Source organism: Mastomys coucha, unplaced genomic scaffold, assembly GCF_008632895.1.
Source record: "Mastomys coucha isolate ucsf_1 unplaced genomic scaffold, UCSF_Mcou_1 pScaffold14, whole genome shotgun sequence".
Classification (NCBI taxonomy): domain Eukaryota; kingdom Metazoa; phylum Chordata; class Mammalia; order Rodentia; family Muridae; genus Mastomys; species Mastomys coucha.
The window spans coordinates 66,014,217-66,033,391 of record NW_022196896.1 but is presented as its reverse complement, the minus strand read 5'-3'; the positions used below and the strand labels follow the sequence as shown (position 1 = coordinate 66,033,391).

Here is a 19,175-nt window from a genome sequence, read left to right as displayed (position 1 = left end):
ACTTCTTAATGGTAACAGACCAACATGTCAGCCTCAGTATACTGACACAACCTTGACAATACGTGCTAACTTTCTTTTTTTCTCAGTAAAAAATACTTTTTTTTTTACAGTCCAATCGTTGTCCCCTCCCAGTCCATCTTCCCACAGTTCTTCATCCCATTCTTCTTGTCCCCTGACTCCAAGACCCCACCCCCACCAGACTTCCCCGCTCCCTGGGACCTCAAATCTCTAAAGGTTTTGGCGAGTCTTCTACCACTGAGGCCAGACCAGGCAGTCCTCTGCTGTATATGTGCCAGGGGGCCTCGTATCAGCTGGCTTATGCTGCCTGGTTGGTGTCTCAGTGTCTGAGAGATCTTGGGGGTCCAGGTTAACTGAGACTGCTAGTCTTCCCATGTGGCCAGCCTCCTCCTACTTCTTTCAGCTTTTTCCTAATTCAACCACAAGGGACCACAGCTTCTGTCCGTTGGTTGGCTGTAAGTATCTCTTTCAGCTGCTTGTTGGGCCTCTCGGAGGGCAGTCATGCTAGGCTCTTGTCTATAAGCATACCATAGCATGAGTAATAGTGTTAGGCTTTGGAGCCTCCCCTTGAGATGGGTCCCAAGTTAGACCTGTCACCTTTCCCTCAGTCTCTTCTCCATTTTTGTTCCTGCAGTTCTTTTAGACAAGAACAATTCTGGACCACAGTTTTTGACTGAGGGATGGCAACCCCATCCCTCAGTTTGATGCCCTGTCTTTCTTCTAGAGGTGGACTCTACAAGTTCCCTCTCCCCACGGTTGGGCATTTCATCTAAGGTCCCTCCCATTGAGTCCTGAGAGTCTCTTATTATTGTTATTATTCTAATGGATTTTTTTTTACCTCAAACTAAATATTTGCTTTGATTCTGATTTTGTTTCTTAGTTTGGTTAATTAAATGTGGTATCAACCCGTGTTCATTATCATAGCACATACTGATTTTTTAAGCATCTTGATCTCTTTGAATAAAGGAACGTTCTGACTACCAGGTATTGCAGTGAAGTAAAAGACCCATTAGAACCTAAAATAAGACAGTTTAAAATAAGCATATCATAATAGGTTAAACAACCCATGACTAATGTCTCTGCTGACATCATAGCCCCAGCTGGTATTCATGAGTAGGTCAAGTTTATTGATCACATAACACACAGAATGCAAAGAAGTTTATGCTGATGGCATCTAAAGGATGTGAAGGATTTTTTTTTTTATTAATCTATTAGACTAAGCATTTTTAAAGGCATCATCCTCTGCATAGCTCTCCCATGCATGTGACTCAGGGTTGTTATGCACATGCAGTCTGCCTCGGGACAAATTACCTTTATCTCCCAAAAGAGCTGGCACTGGCCAGGGTTATTGCTTCAATATTACACATGTCTAATGCTTCTGTTTACCAGCTAGCTAATCAGCACTCCAGACGATACATGGTGTCTCTGCATTGTTACAAGGTAGACATCATTTTACAATTAACTTTATTACAACTGGAACATAATCACACTGCATCACAGTTCTTTCATTTCACTGTGAGGCTTTGAGATAATTAAATATATGTACATACAATTCTAGGTACTACTTCTGTACATAAATGGCACACTTATAAGAACAAATAAATATTCACCCATACATATGCATGATCTTATCATCAGATATATTTACAATTTTTAAGTTAAAGGGATCTGTAGATAACGTGCAAAATAAGATTTTCTTTTTTTTCTTTTATTTTTTTTTAACTTTTTTCTTATCCATACAATAAAAAACAACAACAACAAATTTGTTCACAAATTAGGCACTGAGGAATCACGTTAAAATAGCTATAAACATAGGCTATCTGCATGTATTGAGTGGGCTTTGAATTGCTAACTTAGGAGAAAAATAATGTATTTTATGTACAGGCTGTAATTTGAGAGTGCAAAATGTAGACATGACTCTGTATTAAGCAGAGTTTTTTAAATTGTGCTTTATGTTTGAATGAAAGGAAAGCTTATTTCCCGTAGATCTCACACTTAAGCAGTAATGGCATCTGATGTTCTCCTCTTGCAGGCCTCGAAGTGCTGATTACTTTATGCGAGAAGCTAAGCGGATGAAACATAAAGCAGACGCCATGGTGAGACCCTTTCTTTCTAGACTTGCTCGTCCAAACTGTGTTTGTACTGCGGCTTCGTCACTGGGGCAATATAGCCAGGGCAATTATAAAATCTATTACAAGGATGGCTGGGCCTGCTAAATGGGAAAATGTTTATATAATCAAAGGCTCATAGCCCAATAAATTATGACTTCACTCAGCAATGTCTAGCTGGAAGAAAGCCCTGGATAAATGAATATTGCAATTTAGTCTTAGGGTCTGAGTAGTAGCCAGAGTCAGTGGAGTCGGTGGGTGGAGCTATTCGGGACAAATTAAATTTGCGTTTTACTCTCTGGCTAGTCTGGCTGGCTGTTCCTTGACTCAGTCCCAGGATCAAATCTCTTTTCAGGAAGACTGGTGCTCCTTGTGTGGGGGCCACAAAGGAACACATCCCCTGAAGTTTTGCAGCACAGAAATGGCCACCTGCCCATAAAACCTCTAGTTGCCATGATCTGATCAAAAAACAGCTTTTCTGACTTGAGCCATCTCCAGTTTTAAAGACCTTAAGTCTTTCAGGAAAGAAATAGAAAGACTTCTGGTTTGTTTCTACCTAGAAGTTCTAGTTTTCTTCCCCTCTGGAGCTCATAAGATCAGTCAGGGGGCAGGAGGTGAAGGTGACGTCTCAGTTACCTTTCAGACTATGATTCCAGTGAGGCGCTCTCGGTGTGCCTCACGCTGCCCACCACAGTCATTACCTGATGTCACCTGCTGAGGAGCACTAGGGTAATGTGGGTATAGGCAGTGACTATCAAAACATAGAGAGGACTACAAGGAACTCCTCGGAGCTCCATAATCCAAACGTATTGGTGGAGAGTTTTGATCATCAAAAGAAGCTGATGTGTGGATTGTCCTTTCTGTAGTACTTAAAAGGAGACAAGAGGGGAAGGAAGGAAGTTAATTAGTGAATGCTCATGCATGGCCACCACCAAACACACTTTTTTTGGTTTGGTTTGATTTGGTTTGGTTTGAGACAAAGTTTCTCTGTGTAACCCTGGCTATCCTGGAACTCACTCTGTAGAACAGGATGGCCTCTTAACTTAGAGATCTACCTGTCTCTACCTCCCAAGCACTGGGGTTAAAGGTGTGTGTGCCAGGGCTGGAGAGATGGCTCAGAGGTTAAGAGCACTGGCTGCTCTTACAGAGGTCCTGAGTTCAAATCCCAACAACCATATGATGGCTCGCAACCATCTGTAATGAGATCTGATGCCCTCTTCTGGTGTGTCTGAAGATAGCTACAGTGTACTTCTAATAATAAATAAATAAAATCTTTTTTTAAAAAAATGTGTGTGCCACCATGCCCAGCTGCCTGTTTTGATTAATAATGTATTAAATTATTGATTTGTTAATGAGTAAAGAGTTTTGCTCTGTATTTGTTTTCAAAGTTATCATTGTTAATGAAAGTTGGGGAGTGATTTATTTGTTTGTTTGTTTATTTATTTATTTTTAGTGGTAGGGCTTGAGAGTAGTTAAAGAGAATGTCCATGAGTTTTTCTTTGATTAATAAATCATGGGAAAACAGAGGTGGTTTTGCAAGGCAAGAATATGTGGTTTTCTGGAGCAGCATTCAGTGTCGAGAGCCAGAACCTCAATAGAGTTCTAGACTTGGGAGAACTCAGGCTGTAGAGCTGGCCCATGGCTGCTGCAGACACTGTAGGGAGGCCAGTTCTCTCCAGGTATGTTCAGCCAAACTGTCAGTGCTAGCAGGTTTGTTAGCATAAACGTAGACCATGTGGATAACCCCCAGAGTTGTCCTTGTGGTTGCTCTTTCAGCTCTGGGCCCTCAATTTGTGGAAATGAAATAGAACCTTGGGTTGATCTCCCCTTTGTTTCTGTCCTCAGTCTCTAGTGAGATCCTCTTAGCAGTGAAGCACACAAAGGTGGACATGCAAGGGGTATAAAGTCACAAATAGCCCATGAGGCAGTAATCAAGGCTCTGAGCTATCATTGTTGCATTTGCAAAGACAGCCATGAAGGTCTATGTATAGAGCCAGAACTTTGAACTCTGTCACATGCTTAGCACTGTGGAGATAAATTTGCCAGACCACTGGGGAGAAGAAAACAGAAATGTAGACTTGAGCTGCACTGGCTGCTGTCAGCCACATGACTCCTACTTGTAAGCACTTACTTGCCTTAAACTCGTGGCAGTCTGAGAGAGTAATTGGAGAGGACGTGCGCTGGCCCCTTCCATCCACGGGCGATGGGCTCCGAGCTCCAAGCTCCCACAGCGTTCCTTGAAACAGCAGATTATCCAAAGCCTTATATGCATGTTTTTCATATACATGCCTATTTCTAATATGCAGTTAAGCACAGAAAGACTGTAACTTGACTGGTAAATACTGATCATGTAGAGCAATTATAATAGAAAGCTATGATAAAAAAAAAAGAATAAACTCAAGAACTATATATTTCTGGAATTTTCCTCATAACATTTTCAGACCATGTTGACCACAGGAACCTGAAATTGGAAACTGAGCTGTGGATGGCAGAGAGAGCTACCTTCCCCCTCCCCCTCTCTTCCCCTCTCTTCCCCTCTCTTCCCCTCTGCCCCACCCCAGCTCAAATTTTAGAGCTCAAAAGCTAGGTTTCTCAAAGCATATAAACTCTGCAGCAATTCTCCCTTCAAAAAGCTCTTATGAAGGAACACGTCACCGATTCTGTTTGTCAGGTGGAGAAGTTCGGGAAAGCCCTGAACTATGCAGAAGCAGCCTTGTCCTTCATCGAGTGTGGAAACGCCATGGAACAAGGGCCAATGGAATCCAAGTCTCCATACACCATGTACTCAGAGACAGTGGAGCTCATCAGGTAAGCAAGCCCTGCTCCCAGCAAGGGCTAAGGCAGGACAGGGGAGCGGTGGGGCGGGGCAGGGGAGCCATACACACAAACACATATGGGGAATACTAAGAAAAGAATGGTGGCCTGCTCTAGCAGCCACTGGGAACCAATGTTCCTCTGTAAATGGTTTTTAAATGTTATTTAATAACTCTATTAGTTATTAATATGACTCAGCAAGCCCCCCAATAATCGAGGCAGAGCCCTATGGATTTTTAAAATCAGCGTTAGAACAATTACTATGCCAATTACCCTTAATCTATTTTTCTCTATGCTAGACTGTTACTTCCCCAGTTGCGCTTGCCAAGTGCTTGCTGTTTGAGTCTTGCCCACGCTATTTGTGCTCCATCAGTCTGTCCATGGGGCATTTTATTCAGCTATGTGCTACTGGTCCACTATGTCTACTGGAGACCTCTTGTTCTCTCTGTCTTTTCCCCTTCCCCTTCATTCTCCTCTCTTCTTTCTCCTCTTCCTCTCCTCCATGTCCCCACCTGCAACCCGCAGGCCAATAACTGAAACCCCACCTGCCTTTAATTCTTCCCAGTCATTGACTAGAACCACTTATATTTAACCTATAGCTTTAAATTGGGGAGCTGAGTTTACTTCACAAGGGCTAGTATACATGAGAATTTGCTTGTCGGACTGCAATTCTAAATTCTGATCTTGGAGTTCAGAATTTAGCATTTGTACACACTGCACCAGACCAACTCCCAAACATTCCTCCCCCCCAAATAGAATGGGGAGGGGCTTACAACTCTTACTTGGCTTGCCTTCTTGTTTCCGGTGTGAGGCAAGGTACCTCCTTCACAAAGCCTCCCTGGCTGTCCAAGGAAAAGGCTTGTCAGAGTGAGTGGGGATAGGAAATGATAGATGTTGAACTCATTTCTTCTCTAAGCTGCTTAAAAATAAAAGGTCAATACGGAAAATAGAGATGTAAGTGTGTGGTAGACCAGTTGGCTGCATAAGCCACTGGGTTCAGTCCTTGTCACTCAAATGAGTAAATGTATTCACTCATCCTGCTTCTCAAGAGTGGTGAGAAGAAATGACAGTAATAGACCTAAGGAGGCGTTTCTCAGAAGGAAACTTATGAAGGACTGTCAGTGTATCACTAAGCAATAGGGAATTAAAACCACAGGCAGACCTGGTATGCAATTTATGATTATTAAACATCTGATGCCATGGGGCCTACACTGAACTTCAGTGTTGTGTCCTGCTTAAAGACATTGTGCTGTAAAATGGACAGATGAATTATAACCACAACAAAGCCCATCAAACACTCAGGATGCAGATGAAACACATGCTGCACCCACTGAGAGAGAGCACAGTTCAGAATGAGTGGCAGCCCCTCAGTACCCAGAAAGTGGAGGGGAGGGGAGGCTCTCTTACTTAAAGGATGACAGCAGTTAATGGTAAGGTGTGTTTCAGAGTAACTTCAAGAGAGGTTGGTTGTTGATTGGTTTAATATTCTCACCAAAAAAAAAAAAAGGCAAATGAATAAAAAGGTGCTATGCTAACCACCTTGGCTTCATCAGTATACAGCATGAATGTGTATCACATGTCAAAGTGTACCCCATAAAAATGTAACCAGTTATGAACTGTGCCATGATGGGATTTGTAAATGAGCGGTGGCTATTTTGCGGCTTAAATCTGTGCCTTACCCCTCTCCCTAAAAGACACTCAGGAGCCAGGACAGGGGCATCTCTCTACAAGGGAGAGACTTCCTCCCTCCCCAGGGCTCCAGAGATCAAAAGACCATAATCAATTAAGGGGAACAAAGCCACCTTAAGATTCTTGCCCCTAAGCACTGTTAGGTTGGGAAGCACTCCCAACCCATGAATTTCCGAGTCACTACAAACTACAGCAAACATAATCACAAAAGATCCAACTTTGTGTGTGTGTGTGTGTGCATGTATGTGCATGCATGTATGCATGTGTGTGTATGTGTGTGTGTATGTGTGTGTGGTATGTGTGTATGTATGTTTGTATGTATGTGTGTGGTGTGTGTGTATATGTGTTTGTGTGTGTGGTATGTGTATGAATTTATGTGTGCTATATATGTGATATTGTGTGTGTGGTGTGTATGTGTGGTGTGTGGTGTGTGTGTGGTATATATATGTATATGTGTGTGTGGTGTGTATGTATGTATGTATATGTGTGTGTGTGTGTGGTATGTGTATGTTTGTGTGTGCAGTGTGTATATGTATTTATGTGTGTGTTGTATGTGGGATTGTATGTGTATGTATGTGTGTATGTATATTGGGTATGTGTTCTGTATGTGTGCATGTGTGGTATTGTGTGGTGTGTATATATGTGTTTATATGTGTGTGGGGTGTGCATATATGTGTATGTATGTGGGGGGAGGTGTGTGTTATGTATTTATGTGTGTGATGTGTGTGGTATGTGTGTATGTAGGGGGGTGTATGTATGTGGGGTGAGTGGGTATAGGTGTGTATGTGGGGTATGTTTATATATAATCTTATGTGTGGTGTGTGTGGTATGTGTATGTGTGTGGTGTGTATGTGTGTATGCATGTGGTATGTGGGTGTGGGTGTGTGTGTATGTGTGTGGTGTGTGTGGTATGTGTATGTGTGTGGTGTGTATGTGTGTATGCATGTGGTATGTGGGTGTGGGTGTGTATGTATGTGTGTGGTGTGTGTGTATGCATGTGGTGTGTGTGTGTGTGTGTGTGTGTGTGTGCGTGCGTGCGTTATCACTAGAGCCCCAGAATAAGAGGAAAAGAGAATGGGGCAGAAAGAATATTAGAAGGCATAATGGCTAAAAGTCACTGAACAAAAGACAGATTCAGAAAACCAAGAAACCCCAAGCAGGATAACCCTAAAGAAATGCATGCCAAGACACACCATGAGAACATGGGACTACAAAACCCAAATCCTGAAAGCAACCAGGAAGCAAAGGCGTGTTGTCAGTATTCAGACCACCTCCATGGACAGCAGTGGTCTCCTACCCTGGGGTAGAGGGAGTCTAGAAACAACCACCCAGTGCTTGAGCTGGAGCCAGGCTGAGGGAACCAGAACATTTGTCTCTAGCCGACCCACAAGTAAAGAGGGAGAAAGCGTCTCTGTTTCCCTCTCGGGTTCTCAGAGCACGACAGAAGGTTGGAAGGGAGATACAACAAAAACAAATTGTATTTAGAGAGTGCCAGAATAAATACAATGTAGTTATTTGTAAACTAATAAAAACAACTAAAATAAAAAAATATATATTTTTTAAGGCTGAAGGAACTTCCTCAATAGAAAGGAAGTGGAGGAAGAAGGAATCTCGGCGTGTCTGGGAGGAAGAGCACAATAAACCATTCCTTCCAGGGAGCTTTGTAAATCGTTTGATGGTTGAAACAAAATTTACACCACCGTCTGGTACTCAAGATAACTGTTACTTAAAAGAAGAGTAGTAAAGATGTCTATGCCTCAGTTGGTGTAAAACTCTGGTACCATCAAACTGTAGGTCACACAGACAGGGCTTTACCCAGGGCAAGCCCCAGGGAAAATGCAAAGGGCTGCACTTGGAACTTAGAAACACTGCAGCCACAGGATTACTTTCTCAGCCATTTTCAGCAAGCCGCTTGCTATGCCAAGAGCTTCACAAAGTAAAATCTGGGTGCTGCCCTCTACATCTAAGTACTAGGGTAAGCTTGCCCGCCTCCATCCTCAGGGACTCGGCATGGTAGAAATGCAGGGGAAATGGACGCTTTACCATATCTGTGAATTGTTCTCCAGCACTCCTGAGAGTTTGTTCTGTGTCATTAAAGTGCAGAGGGTAGCACATCACAAAAGCCATCTCCTATTTGGCACAGTAATGCCATCGGCTAGCTTTTAAGGCAGGCTTGTCAGCACTGTGAGCACCGATGTACTCGGGCTGGAGAGATGGTTCAGTGGTTAAAAGCACCTGCTGCTTGTGCAGAGGACCAGAGTTCATAATCTCAAAACTCACAGCCACTTTGTGACTTGAGCTCCAGGGGATCCAACACCCAGTCTATCCTCCATGGGCATCCACGCCCACACATGCCCACATGTACATACATGTACATAACGAGACACACACATGAACATAAAAAGAAAAGAAAGAAAGAACACCTGAGGGTAGCGCGGAGAACCATAGAAAAGCTTCTGTTGATAGCTAGAAAGCACTTTTTAATTCCTTTGCTTTTTTTATTTTATCCTTTTCTTTTAAGGTATGCTATGAGACTAAAAACCCACTCAGGCCCCAATGCCACGCCAGAGGACAAGCAGTTAGCTGCACTTTGGTAAGTTATAACCCCAGCTCTGTAATGGGTGCTGAGCTGCCCTGTGCTTGCTGGAAGCTCCAGACCACTTTTCCCTATAGTACCCCGAGTTCACAGCGACCACATCACAGGGAGAGAGCGGTGACAGTAACTACTCAGGGTAACTAAAACCAGCAGGCCCCCCGTCTCAGAGAAATAAGGTGACAAACAACAGACACCCAGGGTGGACCTCTGGCCTCTACACATGCATGGGCAGGCATGAGCACACACATAGACACACATGTGCACATATACACACAAAAGCAAAGTAAAAATAATAGGCCCCGCCTCAGTCCTTGGACTGTGAACGATGCTAAATGGAATTTTTCTTGTACTTCACACTTTTGATGCAGTTACTTTGTATGCCCAATCAGTATGCATGAGCACCCACAGTCCATTAGAGTTATCAATACACTGAACCGAGGGGATGCTCATTTTACTTAGGTAGTAAAATAATTTCTTTCACACTAGCTAATGGGTAATCAATCTCCCCGCACTTAGGATTACAGTAGTAAGGGCTGTGCACTGATAGCTCTCCCCACAGCTTCTGCTCTCCTGCCTCAACCCATCTCACACTGCAAGGCCCCTCACTTACTTAGTCTCTCTTGTCCTGTGAATTCAAAGTGTTGTGCCCGGGCTCTAGATCTAATCATCTGTGAGATGGAAAATCAAGTGGAATCTCAGATGGCATAACTGCAACCTAGACACAAGATAGTCTTGAGCCGTTTGACGTGATTTCCTCTGGAATTTGAGGCGCTAGAGAGGTGGATCCGGTTATACTGGGCTCCTTGTGACTGTAACACATACCTGAGCTGAGCTGAGGAAGATTTTACCATGGCAAGCACCAGGAGAGAATGAGTCTCAGGAAATGCTAAATATGCCCTTTTCTTTATTGAAGTACTGTGATGGGATTAATAAATTGACAGTGATTAATAATTAATGTTGGAATATATGTAGGATATAAATAATTAGACAAAAACCTTGTAGTAAATGAGCAAACGTAACTAGCCTCAGATTAGTATTTCTGTTGTGGTTGTAATGCACTTTATTTGAACTGATTATAATCTAGTAACGCGTTAACAAGCAGAGGTGATAAAATCTGTGAAATTGCTGTCCTGTCTGCAAGGCCAATAGCTCACCAGTAAAGCAGTATAGACTGTGCGCTAGCACTCCCTCGGGCTCCCGTGGGGAGACACTGCCCTCTGGTGGTGGAAGAAGAGAGTGGCCTGACCCTGTTCCCAACAAAGAGCTCTTTGGTGGTAAATGCAGGTATGGGGTGCCTCCTTGGAATCTTGAATCGTGTTTTTTGAACAAAAAGAACGTCAAATACTCATACACATACTTAAGATGGGAGCATCTGTGTGATCAAAATATTGAGTCTGAAATGACAGGATTTCTTCTGAAGCTTCCCTGTGAAGGACACACGTTTCTCTTCTTCCCCTGCAGTTACCGATGCCTGGCCCTCCTATACTGGCGGATGTTTCGACTCAAAAGGGACCATGCTGTAAAATATTCAAAAGCACTTATCGACTATTTCAAGGTACTATCAGGCAAAGAAGAGCACTGTGGCTCGTTGTGCTAGGCTGGCTTCCCCTGGCAGAAGCACCTGAGAGGCCTCATGCACCCATTGCCTTGAGGCTAAACCTGCCATCTCTGTTGTCCAGAGTCACCCTGTTTATGATGAACTTGTGACTTGCAGGACTCCAAGAATAGGCCTTAAGAGCCCAGATAATCTGCCCCCTGTCTTCGTGTCCTTATTTTTATGGCCTCTAAACAAAGAATGTCCAATTTGTCCCCAGTGTCCAGGGGATAGATGTGTCTATAGATCAGACATAATTCCTTATCTCCATGTAGAACTCTTAGAAGTAACTACTTAGACCCACTTCCCTGAGTTAATCTCCAGTAGCTGATTTAATCTTTGATTGAAATGCCATTTTTTTGGATAGGAAATGGCTCATTATTATAGCTCAGAGAACCTCAATAGCAATGTGGGATGGTGATACAAACTGAATCCCAGCCATGGCAACTATCTCAGAAAATTCAATTACTTTCCTGAGAAGATTACAAAACTAGCAAAACAAATGAAGAGCACTCTTTTGCTGTGCTGTTGCAAGTGTACCCGAAGTTAATCGTTTGTTCAAAATGTCTGTCTGAAATTACACCATCCTTGTCTCAACCCCTCCTTTGTCACACACACTCATGCGCACACAGTCATACAAACACACATACACACAGATACACAAACACACTCACACATACACACATACAAACACACATAGACACATACACACAGACAGACACACACATACAAACATATACTCACACATACAAACACACACAGAAACACACATACACAGACACACAACACAACACACAGAAGCAGTTACACACAGATACACACATACAAATACACAGACACATACACATAGACATATACACATATATACATATACACAGACACACAGACAAACACACATACAAGCACACACACAGACAGACACATACAAACATGCACACATAGACATGTATACACATAGACACACACACAAATACACCCAGACACAGACACATATAAATATAAACACACACATGCACACACACATATACAAACACACACAGACATACACACATACAAACACACACAGACATACACACATACAAACACACACACATACACAATCCTTTTTAGTCCTTTATTGCCAACCTGCATATCTGAGAGACCAGCTGGATGGCCAGGCTATCCTGGCGATGCTCTGATCTGTGTCTAGTGCACTGCCATCTTGTACATAATTGTATATATGGAATGACTGCCAAGGAGCAATGAGATAGCCTGGTGGGCTTGCCTGTGATCCCAGCACTCGGGAGGCAGATGCAGGAAGATCACTGCAAGTTCTAGACCAATCAGATGTATACAGTGAGACCAGTCTCAAACACACATGACACACATGGGAGTGGAGGCAGAGTGATTTTCAGGAAATCAGAGTCTAAGAGATGTATTGCCATACAGAGTAACACCAAAGGTGCTTGAATAAAGAAGAAAGCTGAACTCTGTGATCCCAGTGAGTTCTGGCAAACCTTTAAAGAATTGTTTTTAGTGTGTATATGAACAAAAATGGACAGAGAAGAGAACAGAAAATCAGTTTCTCTTCCAGGAGTTATGGGCATTTCTATGTTTTTAGGTGTATTTCAAGTGGCAGGTTGTATTATTAATAGTGTATAATGTGATTTGTTGCACCTGTGAAATGCGGCCACCATCTTTGTGATGACAGGACATCTCAGATCTGTCCCTCTCTCCCAGTTCTAACCACATGCCTTCAGGGGATCTCCAAAAAAAAAAAAAAACGTGTCCTTCCTGTTGAAGTTTTGTACCTACTAGCTACCCTTTGGGTCATACTCCAAGGACCGTTCAAACACAGCCTGGGGCCTGGATCCTTCAGGCCACCATGATAATTTGGCTGTGAAAAACATGCTTTTGCAGTGTGTGCTGTCTCTGAGGAGAGATTGTCTCTGCCCGTGTCGTAGTGCTTACAGACTTCCATCCCATCCACAATCTTTCCGAAACTCTTCCTGCAACCCCCAGACATCTCTCCTTCTGCGTTGCGCTCTCCTACCTAGAATATTGATGTGAAGGAGCACAGGTGAAGAGTCTCACATCCGCTAGGCACGTCCATACCGTTCTGGCAGGAAAGGAGAGAGGGTTCCCCTAAGGTGGCATTTTCTTTCTAGTTTTCTCTGTGAGACAGATGAAAGTGGCAGTCTGTGGGTCCGTCCTGTGTCCACACTTGCTGAGAGCCTGAAAAGCCAGTTCTTGCCATGGTGGTAGCTTCTGCTCTAACACTAGATGTCTAGTCATGGCATGAAGCTCGTTCTGCTGGAAGCACGGTCTTAGGAATTGACAGGCATGGCGTCTTGTCCCTGGAAGGGAGAAATGGGGTGAGCCTCATAAAGATTGGCCTATCCCCTCATTGTGTAGACTATCCAAGAAGGCAGATCAGGCTCTCAGACAGGAAGCCTGACTGGCTGCACTTGGCAATTTCTCTTGGTGAAGAAAACACTTTCCAAACTTTTTGGTTTGGGCTGCTGTGCTGTCTCAGCGGCTAGACACGCGGCATGAAGCTGCCTGATGATTTGGATTCCATCCCACGTGGTAAAGGAGAAAACCGACTCCCACAAGTTGTCCTCTGACCTCTACATATCCATGGCATGCTCTCGCATGCCACATGTGCGCACACACACACACACACACATCACACATATACACATGCAAGATATTAAAAATTACTTTCTTTTGTTTGTTTATGTCTCTGCTTTGTTGTGGTGCCTGGGGTTAAACCCAGGAGCTTCTTAGACCAGCCAAGCAATCTGTGACTGAGACACACCCCCAAATCAGGAGAGCTTTGATGCAAATGCCTAGCCCATAAGATGCAATATCCTAAACCAGACCGCCTACGTAAATCGAGGGCTAATGATAGAGCTGAGAGGTGGGGTTCTCCCTGTAACACCTTGATTTCAGTGCCCAATACCACCAAAAAAAAAATGAAAAGAAAAAAAACTTCTCAGTACAATTAGTTGTGCTAATAATAAGGTATCAATGTGTCCGAATTTCTAAATTTTCTATTTAGAAATGCATTTGAAGCTATTACTTTAAGAATATTCTCTTATTCCTTTAAGAAGTAATAGTAAGTAGTACTAGTACTAGTAGTAGTAGTAGTTGTTGTTGTTGTTTAAGACCCGGGCTGGTCTTAAACTCCGAGATCCACCTGCCTCTGTCTCCTGAGTGCTGGAATTAAAGGCATGCACCACCAACCCGGGCTGGTCTTAAACTCCGAGATCCACCTGCCTCTGTCTCCTGAGTGCTGGAATTAAAGGCATGCACCACCACACACAGCATTAAGAGAAATAATTTTAAACTTCATAATTTAAAACACTAGGTTTTGATGACACACTTCCTTCAAAAGCCTCTACAAATAATCCCTAAATTTAGATAAAAGGCATTCTCATTGTGGAGAGGGAAAGAGTTCCTACTCTGTCGTAAAGACTTAGACAAATTTCCAATGAAAAACTCTGAATTGGCTCAGCATTGACCAAACCCTTGCAGTTACGGATTATTTGGTGCCTAAAATTTGTGTGTAAAGGGCTCTGCTGGGTGAGGCACTTGTGCACACTTGTGCTCTCACACATTCATACACACTAGCATCCATGGAAGAAGAAGAAAAGCCCTGTGACCTGGTTTAAGGGAGTCTGTGCTGACCTACAGAATCTTAGTGGTTATTGTCACAGTCGACTGAAAATGTGCTGCTGTCCACTGCTTAGTCTTAGCCAGTGCCATTCATTGTCCAAATTCTTATTTCCCTGCAGAATTCATCGAAAGCTGCCCAAGCCCCATCCCCATGGGGGTCCAGTGGCAAGTAAGTTCACTTTCCCCAAATGCAATTAAATCTTGCACTGCATGATACCCGGAGGGGCTGCCCCACCCCGCCTCACCTGCTCCCAACCTCTCCACTCTGGCTTTTCTACCTCTCTTCTTCCAGGAGCACTGGAAGCCCATCCCCCATGTCTCCCAACCCTTCTCCCGCCAGCTCCGTGGGGTCTCAGGGCAGCCTCTCCAGCTCCAGTGGCCTGTCCCCTTCGACCATCGTCAGCATCCCCCAGCGCATTCACCAGATGGCGGCCAATCACGTCAGCATCACCAACAGCATCCTCCACAGCTACGACTACTGGGAGATGGCTGATAACCTGGCCAAGGAAAACAGAGGTGTGTGCACAAGCCCTGGAGAATGGGGACCCGCCCAGGCACGGGGAAATCTGCCCGAGGGGCATCGGCGATCAAATTTCATGGTTTACACAAGGAGAAAGAAAAGGCTGGCACCTGCCGCCTGGGTTTGCTTTTACCCTTGCTGTAGAAGAGCAGGTGGATTCAATTAGATGCAGATACACACAGATGCAGGTACCAATTCAGGTGCAGATGTACATAATCATGGGATTTCCCAGTGAGCTTCTTGCACATAGACTATATTTCCTTTTAATTTGTGCCCTTCCCCAAGACCTAGCCTAGTTCCTAGAACACAGAAAGGGCTCCAAAAATATCAAATATATGAATGAGTGTTAGCAGCTCTTTATGGTCTAAGCTGCCAGCCAGGCTTGGTGGTACAAGCCTAGAGTTGTGGTACTCAAGAAGTTGAAACAGGAAGATTTCCAAATTCCATCCCAGCTTGAGCTGCTAAGGGGGTTTCAAGCTAGTCAGGGCGATGAAAATAAGACCTGTCTCAAAAAAGAAAAAAAAATGTGTTAGTGCGTTAGTGCTTATATCTTTATCTCTCTCAAGAGGATGTCTTACTCACAGTTGTGGATTAATTACCTTTTAAAATAGTTTTGCTGATAACAGAAGTAATAGGGGTCATGGAGAAGGCTCAGCGGGTACAAGCCTGATAGCCTGAGTTCACTCCCAGAGCCTAGTAGTAGTAGGAGGAGAAAATCAAATGCCAAAAGTCGTCCTCTGACTGCCACGTGTATGCATAAGTACCTCTCTCCTTTCCCCCTCCCCCTCTCAATCAGTCATAAGACTTTAACATAGCAGTGGGTGCTTCCTGAGGCTAAATTTGTGGAACCTAAGAATATAGAAAGGGGAAGGATTTTAGGTCATTAGTCGGTGGTCAGTGATCTTACCACTGGAAACTAACTACTGTCCCCGTGACAGGTCCGTGACAGGTCCGTGACAGGTCCGGTACAGACTTGGTTCTGTTCCCGGACGCTAGCCTGCTCCTCCTCCGTCCTGTGCCTGGTTCCTCCTCCCACTACCTTGAGTGTCAATCTTCTCTGAACCTCTGTTCCCTTCTTAGAAGGATGTCCGTTTGACAACACTGTCTCAGATGCTTCTTTCCAGGGTCCACCATTATTTGGTGACACCTATAAGGGCAGAGCTGCCCTGAGAATGTGTCTCTGTTCACCACACCCATGATTCCTCTGGCCTGTCCTCCCCTCCCTCTACCCACTGCTCCCAGAAAGTACCCAGGTACAAAATAAAGAAGAGAGCAGACAGAGGTCCAATAGGTAACTTCAGCAGAGGTGACCCCTAGGTGCAGACCACTGACTAACCCTCTGTCCTGGAGCCCCACTCCTTGGACCCCCTTCGGAGGCTCAGCCCATGACAGTTGACAGGGAAATAACGGAGAGACAGTCACATTGACTTAGAGTGAAAGCCGAGTTTTCTCCCGGGAGAATGTAACTGGAACATACAGAACCTTGGGAAATAGTTATTTGGGAAATAGCAAGTTTGGCAAATAATAGTCACTTATTAGGGTGCAGGGCTTCATTTCATTCTAGGGAAATGCCAAACTGCATACACAATGGAGAATGCTTGAAGCCATGAGTAGGTTGTCTCTGAAGGCATGCAGGCCCTGACTTGCGGGTAGCACCCCTCACACATCTCTCTGTCTCCTAGAGTTCTTCAATGACCTGGATTTGCTCATGGGACCTGTCACCCTGCACAGCAGCATGGAACACCTGGTCCAGTACTCCCAGCAAGGCCTGCACTGGCTGCGGAGCAGCGCGCACCTGTCCTAGGGACCACACCTTTGAGCCAGACTGTGTTTTCTTCTCTTCAGTGGCTCAATGTTTCCGGGCACTGTGCTACTGACATTCCCAGCCCAAACCACCGTGAACATCTCCTCAGAGTCTGACAATGATGTTTCTCTGGGGTGTGTGTGTTTAGATGTGGGTTCGTAGAAAGCTGCCTGTGTATGTGTGTAAGATCAACAGCTCATCAAAACGTATTTCCTTTGTCTAGTTTGTATAACCCCAGGCTAGACAGTGATTAGAGGTTCCTCCTTGGAGGAAATCCATGCAGTACACACATGTGCTCACACACTCAGACACATCTTCCTCCCCCCCAGTGCTAAGCCATTGCCTTCTTAGAAAGTTCCACCGAAATCTCATGTGTTGCCGAACCTGGTGCACTCCAGCACACGGAGATAGTAACTGCCGGTAACTGCCGGATGAGTTAAACCTATCTCTTATTACCAGTTCTTTTCAGTATTATATACAATGCCCCGATTACTTTTGGTTGTTGTATATTAATGAGCAATTGATGAAACAAATCAGTTATTTTTGTGCCAGAAGTTCATTAGTGTGCATGTTACCAAACACCTTGTCCCTCCCCTAGTACCCTCCCTCACCCCTCATTATCGACCAAACACATTATAAGCCAATGGAGTCCCATAAGTGTCTCTTGCCTTGTCCCCACATATGGCACCAGGATTCTGTAAAAGCTTGGCAGCCACAATAGCAGCAGTGACTGTTCTGGTTCGGAATGGGTCTTCACGGGAGGCAATGAGCCCTCCAGGCATGCGCATTTCCTCTTTCTGCCACTGTGACTCTGTGGCTGTGGTCAGCCAATCCATTTCAAGTCTCTTCTTTCTACAGTAGCTTTCTTGCAAACTTTCTAGGCCAAACAAAGACATTGTCTAGATTATGCCATCCCTAGATCTGGCTGTTGCTTCTCAGACTCAGACACACTCGATGTTGTCACCCGCCTGATTCTTGCTCGTCACACACCATGTGCCACTCCAGGCCTTGAGTGGCATTTTGACTTGGGGAACATTGTTTTCAAGCTTTCATTACCAAGCTGCTTATGATGCAGGGAAAGTTATCCCTGTGATGATCAAAACTTGGTTTGGAGTAGCAACAACCAGAGTGTCTTGCTTATAATCTTTGCATTTGGTATGTTTATGTCTCAACCATGGGTCTTGTCTGTTTTTGTTTTTGTTTTTGTTTTTATTGAGTTTTAGTTTTTCAGCATCTCGTTTACAGTTTTTTGTCTGAAGTTTGTTTTCTCGTGTTTTTCCATTCCCTAGACTTAGTCTTCTTTTTAAATATATGTAGATCTGAAATATTAGTATAAAGAAACAAGTCCTGTAAACATCTTACAACACTTTAAGAACAAACCATTGTCCTTGAGTTACTTGACAAAACTATACCAGGTCAGCCAGAGGGAGAGAGGTAAGGCCACGCGCAGAGCCCTGCATTGTTCTAGGCAGCCGAGGTGTCACAAAGTGTGTGTCCTATGTTTCCTCCATCTCCCTGTGAGCTTGGCTATGTACACATCACTGTCTGTCAGCTTTGTCAGTAGGTGGCAAATAAGATTACTCTCATCCCCCAGCTCCAAGCGTGGATTCAAAACTATACAAAGAGTTGAGCACGGTTTGGTGATTTGCACCAAAGTGGATTGTGGGATTTGCATCTGGCTTTTGCCCGCAAACACTTGAAATTTTTAGCAGTACATTGACTTCGATTGTTTGGGACCAGAACTGTTTTTTATAAGACGTTAGAATATTTGTGAATACATAATGAGTTATCTTGGGGGAGAGGATTCAAGTCTAAACATAAATCTCATTTATGTTTTATATAGACCCTGTACACAGGAAGGTAATGTCTGCAATATTGACTGTAAGCCATCCCTAGAGGCCAGATGTGGGATTTACCACTGGTATCATAGCACTGTACAAGAGGTTTTAGATTCTGGAGCAAATTAGGTTTGAGATTCTTGACATGAGAAGGTTTCACCTCCGTTTCCATTTTTGTATTTATCTATACAACATGCTCCTCGCGTCCCTTTCTCCAACTGTTGCCAGGTCTGTGATCCCATCCTGTGTTTAAAGTCTGAATATACGAAACTGAACCACCTTGTGTGCAGCATTGAGACTTTGTTCTAGTTACTCCTGGTAAATTCTGGTGAAGAGTTCGAACTCTCATATAGAGCAGTACCCTCGAGAGCCTCTGTGCTGACCTTGGGGAGCGTCTCTGCTCCTGCCTTTCTTTAAAGTTACAAACTTGGTTGTGACACTCACGCAATCCACATCCCTGGGAAACCCATCAAATTGCAAAGGTGGCCTCTGGCTGGCTGTACCAGCACAGGTTTGACGAACACACTGACGACC

The 19,175-nt window shown here is 44.1% G+C and overlaps 1 protein-coding gene across 9 annotated transcripts in view; it reads left to right on the top strand.

Moving 5' to 3' along the window:
* The window catches only part of Aff3 (AF4/FMR2 family member 3), a 502,697-nt gene extending 483,777 nt beyond the window's left edge, over positions 1 to 18,920 (top strand). For 8 of the 9 annotated variants that reach the window (XM_031367274.1, XM_031367273.1, XM_031367272.1 and 5 more), the window contains 7 exons: positions 2,051 to 2,114; positions 4,798 to 4,934; positions 9,151 to 9,222; positions 10,687 to 10,780; positions 14,599 to 14,648; positions 14,772 to 14,995; positions 16,682 to 18,920. In XM_031367274.1, coding sequence (XP_031223134.1) covers positions 2,051 to 2,114; positions 4,798 to 4,934; positions 9,151 to 9,222; positions 10,687 to 10,780; positions 14,599 to 14,648; positions 14,772 to 14,995; positions 16,682 to 16,803 — 763 coding nt within the window. In that variant the 3' untranslated portion in view covers positions 16,804 to 18,920. The remainder of the gene's footprint in view (positions 1 to 2,050; positions 2,115 to 4,797; positions 4,935 to 9,150; positions 9,223 to 10,686; positions 10,781 to 14,598; positions 14,649 to 14,771; positions 14,996 to 16,681) is intronic. The other variant, XM_031367275.1, reaches the window with a different exon arrangement.
* Positions 18,921 to 19,175: the final 255 nt, after the last annotated feature.